This window comes from Etheostoma spectabile, chromosome 6, assembly GCF_008692095.1.
Source record: "Etheostoma spectabile isolate EspeVRDwgs_2016 chromosome 6, UIUC_Espe_1.0, whole genome shotgun sequence".
NCBI classification, from domain to species: domain Eukaryota; kingdom Metazoa; phylum Chordata; class Actinopteri; order Perciformes; family Percidae; genus Etheostoma; species Etheostoma spectabile.
The window spans coordinates 14,036,531-14,045,708 of record NC_045738.1 but is presented as its reverse complement, the minus strand read 5'-3'; the positions used below and the strand labels follow the sequence as shown (position 1 = coordinate 14,045,708).

At 40.4% G+C, this 9,178-nt stretch overlaps 1 protein-coding gene across 3 annotated transcripts in view; it reads left to right on the top strand.

Moving 5' to 3' along the window:
* thrap3a (thyroid hormone receptor associated protein 3a) overlaps positions 1 to 9,178 on the top strand; it is an 18,489-nt gene that overhangs the window by 4,424 nt on the left and 4,887 nt on the right. The window contains exons 1-7 of one of the 3 annotated variants that reach the window (XM_032517420.1): positions 2,100 to 2,337; positions 2,427 to 2,571; positions 4,883 to 5,785; positions 6,253 to 6,933; positions 7,298 to 7,470; positions 7,809 to 7,920; positions 8,227 to 8,311. In XM_032517420.1, coding sequence (XP_032373311.1) covers positions 2,450 to 2,571; positions 4,883 to 5,785; positions 6,253 to 6,933; positions 7,298 to 7,470; positions 7,809 to 7,920; positions 8,227 to 8,311 — 2,076 coding nt within the window. In that variant the 5' untranslated portion in view covers positions 2,100 to 2,337; positions 2,427 to 2,449. Of the gene's footprint in view, positions 1 to 2,099; positions 2,338 to 2,426; positions 2,572 to 3,949; positions 4,204 to 4,882; positions 5,786 to 6,252; positions 6,934 to 7,297; positions 7,471 to 7,808; positions 7,921 to 8,226; positions 8,312 to 9,178 lie in introns of those variants that run through there. The other 2 variants (XM_032517421.1, XM_032517422.1) reach the window with 2 other exon arrangements.

Genomic DNA, 9,178 nt, shown 5'->3' with positions numbered 1-9,178 from the left:
CCCCGATAAGACTGGAGTTAGACTTTAAACCAGGAAAGAGGTTGTTTTTTCCTTGCTGCTACTGTTTGTGACTGCATCATCAAGTGTAGGATTTGGGAGAGAGTAGACAATCGTGATGGTATTAATAGTAACGGCTTTTCAGTGATTGACAACCGCATGGATAGGGTTGGCAGTTGATGAAGTGGTTAGTTCAGTGTCAGGATGTAGTATAGGTGAGAAAGCAGACGAAAAAGTCCTCAAAGTCCTTAAAGTCCTCACAAGTAGAGTTAGACACATGTACTGTGTGTGCATGTGTGGCAGTAATTGCGTCTGTGTGTGCAAACCTAGTAGTGAGTGATTAAAGACCGAGCTAATCACAGCCTGTTAGACAGGCTGAAATCTCAGTGATTAGGCTGCCGACCACACAGTGTGGACCCGCGACAGCTGCAGCTGGTTATCAACGTTCAGAGAAAACTGAAACAAAATCGAAACTGATCCAACTGTTCATTTCTACTAACTAGTTCATATACTGAATACAAAATGCAAGGACACCTCTTTGCTTGCCCTCTCTTACACAAATATACTGTAGGCTACAGCCATAACACAATGCTACTTTGTCTGGGGAACCTTTGTATAGCTGTTTTGTATACAGTTTCTTCTGACAACTGTTCAAAACGAAACCATTTTCATCCCTATGAAAATGTCTGAAGCACAGATTTGTTGGTTTCCTTACAGCTATTACAACAAATTTAGAATAATCCATTACATTTAAGTTTTCCACCCTCAAGGCCAACTTCCTCTGCTATATAGAGCGAAATAAAGAAGGTTGTTACAATGTATTTATTTGACTGTTTACCTACCACGTGTTGGAAACGGACACATCTGAATGCCATTCTTGAAATTTGCAGAGTAAGCTAAATTGACAGTCTGTTGAGGCTGAACCTTCAGGAAATTATTCTCTGAAAGCCAAAAACAACAAGCTGCCAGAAATGAGGAGAGTGGGAAGTTCATAGAGCACGAGGAGGAGGCGGGGGAAGATGGACCCATTTCAATACACTTCAAAATAGTAGCGAGGATGCACACTGGGACCATTATGTGAAAGCATGCACTGGTTTTTAGATCCCTGTCATGTGTAGTCGGCAATTTCCTTTGTCCAAAGCCCCTGAAGATGACTCTTCTGATGAAAGATCAATTATTTGATCCCTAGCATTTACTGTACTTTGAGGATCAGATGTCATAGATAATGCCTTGTGGACCTTGGACAGAACGAGACACTGCTACTATAGAGAGGATTCAAGAAGTGAAAAGTATACTGAGGTCTGAGTGCATTGAGCAAGCAATCCAAAGTGAGCATCTCTCTGGTAGCAGATTCACAGCAGATCATTAACCTCATGCAAATGTTATGTGCTGAAGCAGATACAGAGGAAGTAAACTATTTTCTATTTAGTTGGTTTTACATTGGACCAGTCAGGTGTGAGATAACATTAACCAGTAAATCACAAATGGTGAGGCATATAACAACAACCAAGCAAAGACTAGATTAGATCAGTCTGAAACTTTCTGTAAAGACTCCTACACGGGTGGTGTGAAAGTAGCTTTTCTCCATTTGCTGAGCGGAGGCCCATTATATTTGAAAAGCATATGACATAATGTGGTCTAGTTCAAAACCACATCTGGTCACATCTTTCTCTTGTCACATTCTCAACCATCATTGGTGGAGGTCACAAATTTGAACTAAACAAAAACTGTTGAAGATATTGAATGTATGGATAAGTGGATAAAAGGCTTGGAGTAGACTGATCCTATATGTGTATGGGCTGATCATTCAAAGAAATGCATTGATGGACTGAAGCCAAACATGCTGGCTTTCCTTTTTTTACCCTATTTGAGAGTCTGAGTTGTCTTTTAATGTAAAGACTGTGGCAAAAGAAGAGACATTTCTGTCACCAGTTTCAAAATCATTTTGGCTGGTTTACTGTAATGTCTTCTGCAGTGGAGGAAAAGTACGGTCTGGTATATCTTACCGATTATAGCGGGCTCAACAGTTAGTTGTAGTCAGATGACTTACGTAAGACTGCCCTCTATGCAAATGATCAGTGACTAAATAAAACTGGTTCTGTTTGGATGCCCTACACTATTGCCTTCCTTTTTCACAGCTGTTCTGATGCTTCACTGAGCTTTTGTGATAAGACTGTTTTTGAAGTGCATCTCAGATGACTAATTTCTGTCGGATATTGTATTTCGTGAATTTTTGCCTCTTGGCTCTCTTAAGATGTATTTTTTCAACGTGATAATAGCTTATTCAGTTGTTCACGCAGATGATTAATGACCATTCTATGCATCCAGTGTCTTGAAAAGGTGATTATATAACCACTGTTTGTATAGTTTGCCGTCTTGCATTATTTAAAATCCTAACTTTGTTTTTTTACAACTCTTTTGTGTGACAGTTTGAGGTGAGCTGGCTGCAGTGATGTCCAGAGCCACAAAATCAGCCTCGAGGTCTCGGAGCCGCTCAAGGTCTCGGTCTAAATCCCACTCCACCTCTCGCTCCAGAAGTCGCTCCAGATCCCGGTCCAGGAAACGGCACTACCGGTAGAGTACTATTTTATGAACCACCGTCCTCTCTGAAGAACCTATTGGCTTTATTGTGTTTCTGTGGTCAAGATCAACTGCATTTTGCTCAATTGTTGAAGGTGCCTCTGTTTTGCCAGACCAGACTTATTAAAACAAGGTTTGATAACTTGATTCTTAAAAAAGGTAGTATACAGCACATATAAATGAAGAATGCCGTGACCCACTAATGCTTAAAGTATGAATAACTGGGATGAAGAAAATTAAAACTAGCAGCAGGTGCATCAAGTAAAGTGCTGCCTCGTTATGCACAGACATCAGTATTGGTCATCCGGAATTTCTTTCTAAGCTTCTTTTTCACTTAAATTCTATCTATTAAATCTTGTCTCAATGAGCTGAGTATGCGTTGTGCTGGTACGTTTGGCATGTAAAAAACATATATGTGCATGGCCAAGTAGTTTAGTTGTGACAGTGGGAATGTCAAGAAGCAGCTCTGTGTTATAATCAGCGTTTTCTGTGAGCTACACATTTGTTGACTTTCATATGCAAGATATTGTCTTGTCCTGGACTTTGGTTCTCATGAACTCACAAAGCTTCTGTAGCGTGTTAATGGATTTGGGTCGGACTCAAACTCTGGAGTCAGCTTCTGTTTTCAAGAGGAAATTGATGTTTGAGGAAGAGTTAAGCTGCCGGTTTGTGAATTTACTTTAGTTAGAGTGAATATTATTGCAGTTGGCATTGAGTGTGGAATTTTCCATATTAGTTGACCTTAGTGGCCTATATTATATTTACAAAAACCTTTAATCAAGAGGGCTGCATGTGTTGTTGCTTGCTTTGCTTAAATAAAAATTCCCTGGTTCTGGGGTTATCTGCTGCTTATGATGTGCCTCTGGAAGAATAAGTAAGGCTCTAATGCTATTGCCATTTCTCTCAGAATGACAATGGCAAGGCAATAAAATGGCAGGACAGCTCATTTCCTGGCAGTGATGCAGTACATATTTAAATTAGCATAAAGAAGAGACATGGAAGGAATGTAATGGTTTACTCTTCCTGAGCCCACCTTGCACATGTGCAAATGGGTTTGAGGTCACACTCAAACTGTAGTATTTGCATAAGTTGTATATTTAACACTGACATTTTATTTCCCCCACTTCTTTTTGTTCTTCTAAACACCTCCAACATGTTGCCAGGTCTGATGACTTAACACAGCTTTTTTTTCTGGACTCGCCTCACACCATCTGCATCTTTTGCATTGAATTACTTAGTAGTTAAATGGGCCAAAGAAGCAGACTGTCTCTCAGCAAAACATTTAGACTTTACTTAGTGAATTATCTCATGTTTAATAGGTGAAGCTATAGTGTATCTTGCTGAGAAATTACATTAAGACCACAATAAAATGTCACTATTTGTTGTTTGGAAAGAGTCTAAATACCAAAAGTCTCACTAAACTGCTTGAACAGCCATTATAGCTGCATAGAGTCAAAGGATTGGAATAGAAGTTTTTTTCCCCTCACATAGTCCATGTGACTCTCTGCTCCACCAGAGTTGGCCAGAGGAGATGTAGTATCTGTAGCTCGCACTGTGAGTGTGCAGTGCTGCTCAGTGCGCAGCTTTCTTTACTCAACTCTGTATTCCAATGAAAAAACACACTTGGTGAGTTTTGTGTTTTTTTTAATCCTTTGTATATGGCTTTAGCATTTTTTTTGCATGTAGTGTAGTACTGCTTGGCTTTGGCCATTTGAGGTATTGTTCTGCAATATATTGTAGACGTTGTATGCATTTGTAAATTTCTTGATATACCTACATATTTCAGCAGGTCTTTTATATTATATTCAATTATAATAGGCAAACTAGCTGAGCAGTTACTTTTTATTTATTAACAGTTGTAGAAAGTTGCTGAAGATGTAGCTGTAAAGGAAATACTTAAAGAACATTAAATTTGATGTCTAGCCATGGATGATGTGTTGACAAGCGTTAGGCTTTAAAAAAGCATGCTGGACTGATAAAAGTGCTGTTTTAAAGAAGGGAACATGCTGTATCATTGTTTTAATCTTAAAACTACATTTAATGTTCAGGCTAGAGAACAACGTCAGAAGTGCAGCAGAGCCACCATGTGGCCTAGTCCGACCCTGCAGCCTGTGGGCTCCCACATACTTGACAATTGGATGCAACTGCATGTATCATGTGTATACTGTGTGTGTATATATATATATATATATAAATATATATATACACATACATGTGTGTGTACATCTATCTATCTATCTGGAAAATTATTTGAAAGTAAAATCATAACAATGTCCTTTCATTTTCCCCTTGGTTTTGGTCACAGCTCTAGATCTCGGACACGGTCAAGATCTCATTCTCCATCTCATAACCGGGAGAAGAAATATCCGAGGGGATACCAGAACAATCGTGAGTTCCGGGGTTACCACCGCGGCTTCCGGAGGCCGTACAACTTCAGGGGCAGAGGGCGGGGCTACTTTCAACGTGGACGCTACCAGCGTGGTGGTGGGGGTGGTGGCTATAACAATAACAATAACAACTACTTTCGCCCCAACTGGAAGAATTACAAGCAGTACCCGCAACAACAGCAGCAGCAGCAGCAGCAGCAGCAGCAGCAAAACCATTCACGAGGACGGTCTCACAACTTCCAGCAGCGCTCAGGAAGTCCCCCTCGTGGTCACTCACACCACTCTGACCGATCCTCGTCGCCTTTATCCAGACACTCGCAGCATTCTTCCTCTTCCTCACACTCCTCCTCTCCCAAATGCAGGCCAGCCTTGTTGCTGACGAACCAAATCTCCAAAGATGTGAAAGAGGAGCTCTCGGCCTCCAAGGAGAGCCAAAAAGGAGGAGGGGGAGATGAGGAACCAGTGGAGCTTGTCAGAGTGTTGGCAGGAGATGCTAAAGAAGAAGCAGGAAGTGGGAAAAATGAGGGGAACTGGAAGGGCCTAACAGACTGCTGCAGCAGTCCAAAGAGAACAAGTCCTTTGGCAAGCGCTGCTGTTAGTGTTGGCCACAACAGCCAAACTACTAACCAGTCTAGTCCTTCCCCTAAAGTCACAAATGACATCAGCAATGGTGCCCCCTCCTGGAAGATGGTGTGTAGTTCATCCAAAACAATAAAGCCCTCACATGAAGGTCTAAATCCGATGCTTTCCAGCTTTGACTTCTTCTCCAATGAGGAATATCTGGATGGAGATAAAACAGCAATATCCATTGCCTTCAGACAGTAAGACTGATTTTGTTCTCTTCTTTTCTCAATTTTTTTTTTTTATAAACTGTGCAAGATTTATAGACATACAGATACAATGTTATTATTTATTGCTTAAACGTGTTCACATGCCTTTTTTAGACAACACAATCATTTTATCCTTGCATTTCCTGGGCTTTGCAATCTTGGGTGTTCAAGTGTGGTTGTCATAACAGACTTATAAAAGAAAATTATTTAGGGGGATTCAAAATATTTGCCTTGTCAAACGGCATTGTTTTTCATGGAAATTCTTTATAGAATTAAGCTTATGTCTTTATTTTCATAGCTAAAATACTTCTTTTCTGTAGTTTTAGAAAATCGTGTTTGGAAAGGCTCTAATATGACATCTGGTCAGACAATCAGTTGGTTTCACATTTGCAGTTGTCTCACATGTTGCATGTCATTGCAAACAGTTAGATGCAGCTCTTTATCTCTTTGTCATTTAGGTTTTTGGAGGAGCAAAATAAGAAATCCAAAGCTTGGGGAAATGGCAAGAACACAGAAGCAAATGATGTGGATATGGAACAAGGGAAAGCAAATGGCAAAACATCTGCGAATATCTCTGACTTGGTGTCAAGAAAGCACAAAGAAGACAATGATGGTGAAGTGTCTCTGAATAGCTTTTTGAAAGCTTCTCCTTTTCTATCTGCGGACGGGGAGGAAGAGGAGGAGTTGATAATCAGGCCTCATTCAAATTCACGCCACAAAGACTGGCGCAATGGGGACGAGTCCTCTAAGCTAAAGATCAAGGTATCTCACTCAGCCCGGGAAATGTTTGATGAATGCTTTGGCAAAAGGCATAATGTGGCCCATTCACAAGTTGCTAACAGTCACGTTAACGCCATGGCAGAGGACATATATTGCAGTCGAAAGCTGGATAAAGCAGCTGTGATTTCGGCTGCCCTCACCAAGAGGGAGATGGCAGGAAAATTTGAGGACCTGTCCCCTGACATGGGTGGTAAAGCCAGGAAGATGGCAAAATCTCCCTCCATTCCATCTCCTACACCACCACGATGGAGGAACTCTGACAAAGAGCTCAGGGGAGAGGACTTGCCTTTCATGACTTCCAGAAAACAGGAAGCAAAATTAAATATCAGAATGGATTTCCTTGGAGATAGCCTGATGAGGTGAGCATCTAATGGGTTCTGGTCCCATGCAGAGTCTTTCTTTAGTGAGCCATCAGTCACATCTGTACATCCAGCTGGAGACTTTGCAACAGTAGCTAATAGTAAACTGATGATATACTGTTTTCTTAAGAAAATTATATATTTAAAAAAGACAAGAAGCACTTTTTGCACTTTCCTCATTTGAATATTGTTTTATGTGATAGAGAACATGTTTTCCGTTTTAAGCCTTTTATTCCAATTTTTATTGAAAAAAATAAAAGCATTTCCTGTAATGGTTTCCCCGTTTATTTTTGGTTTAATGTGATTGAGAGAACATGTTTTCTGTTTTAGGCCCCTTTTTCAGATTTTTATTTGTCATTTTCAGCTCTTCTGATATTTTAGCTGAGGAGCGACAGTTGTCTCAGGATCTTGTGCAGTCCTCAAAAAAGGATCAGGAGTTTCGCTCCATCTTTCAACATGTTCAGGCTGCTCCGTTACAGAGGAGTCCCTCTGAGCTGTTTGCTCAACACATTGTAGCCATCGTTCACCATGTTAAAGGTGAGTCCTCACCTCTCTTGCTGGAGAAATAGTTTCTTTTTCTTTTTTCCATGAACAGACAGATCACACTACATGCTCACTAAGGTATCACCATTAAAGTTCCTCAACACTGTAACCTTTTAAATCAGTGTAAAGCAACTTCATCACAATTGCAATTTCTCTGCAGGCATTATGTTTCTGAGGGGACTGTAAAACAAGGCCTTCAAGTGATTACTAATGTTTTACTTCATATGCACATGGGAATATTTAATTCAATGCAGCATCACAGTTGGATGGAAAAGTGACAAGGCACTTAAAGCAACTACTTTGACAGCTGTTTCTACTGTTTCCCTGTGCAGCTCAGCACTTTCCATCCTCTGAAATGACTCTAAACGAGCGATTCACCATGTACCAAAGACGAGCTGCAGAGAAGGAAATGATGAAAACCAGAAAAAGCCCAGAAATACACAGGTAGAGTCGCCTATTGAGTGACCCTCTCACCTTCAGTGTGCTGTGGCTTCACCTCCTCTTTTAACAGCTTTCAGGTATTTCTCTCACCTTTCCTACCTGAAAATCAACAGACTTTCTTCGCTTATTTGTTCTCATGCTCGGTGGAGGTCAGTTTTGTTTTCCCACCAATTTTTCTTTTCCTGTCCGTTTTTGTCGTCTTTGCAGTGCGATTTTGTTGCTAACAGTTTGCTGTTTTAGCACCTGTACCGTGGTTCCTGTACTATGTGCCTTTATTCATCCTGTCGTAAATGTGTTTCTTTCTCACAGGAGAATTGATGTTTCACCAAGAGCTTTTAAGAAACACTCTCAACTTTTTGAGGCGATGAAAAGCTCAGAAGATGGCAATTACAAGGTGACTCAACATTTTGCAGTATCAAATATGTTGGAAAAACAAACAGCAAACGAGCGAGCAAGCCAGATGCCTTTAGACTACACTCTCTGAAAGCCTGTGGCTTTCCTTGAATGGAGATGCACAGTCTAAGAAATGCAAATGCAAAATAAGGCACTTTGACTTTTGTTGTTCGTTAAATATCGTCTTCGCACATGGTGAATGAATGAATTGCTTAGACTGTGGCCACAAGCCTAACCAAGGCTAATGAATCATATAAGTTCTAACAAATGGAAGCCACTGTGCCAAAGCTGTTCAAAGGACTCTAAGCAAATGTCTTCGTAAGTATTCTTAAAAAAAAATATAGAACGGCAATAACCAACAGCGAGCACTTTATGCACCTGTGCTTTTATTTTTACTTTCTGAGTAAATATTTCTTTATAGATGTGCATGGACACATGTGGTCAAGCATTTATAAACTTGAGGTGCAAATACTACTGAAATACATTAAAACACTGAATAAAATTAGCATGAACAGTCCTACCTTCCTATTATTTACCATTGTTACAGTGGGTCTGGAAAGTTTAGGCGCCCCAGGTAAACATTTGTATTAATGTGCATAAAGAAGCCAAGAAAAGATGGAAATATCTCCAAAAAGGCATTAAATGACAGATTAGACATTCGTATAATATGTCCAAAAAAAAAATTGGCGTCTGCAAAAGTTTGGGCGCCCTGCAGAGTTAATACCTTGTACCCCACCCTTTGGCAAGTATCACAGCTTGTAAACGCTTCTTGTAGCCAGCCAATAGTCTTTCAATTCTTGTTTGAGGTATCTTCGGCCATTCTTCCTTCCAAAAGTCTTCCAGTTCTTTGAGATTTCTGGGCTGTCTG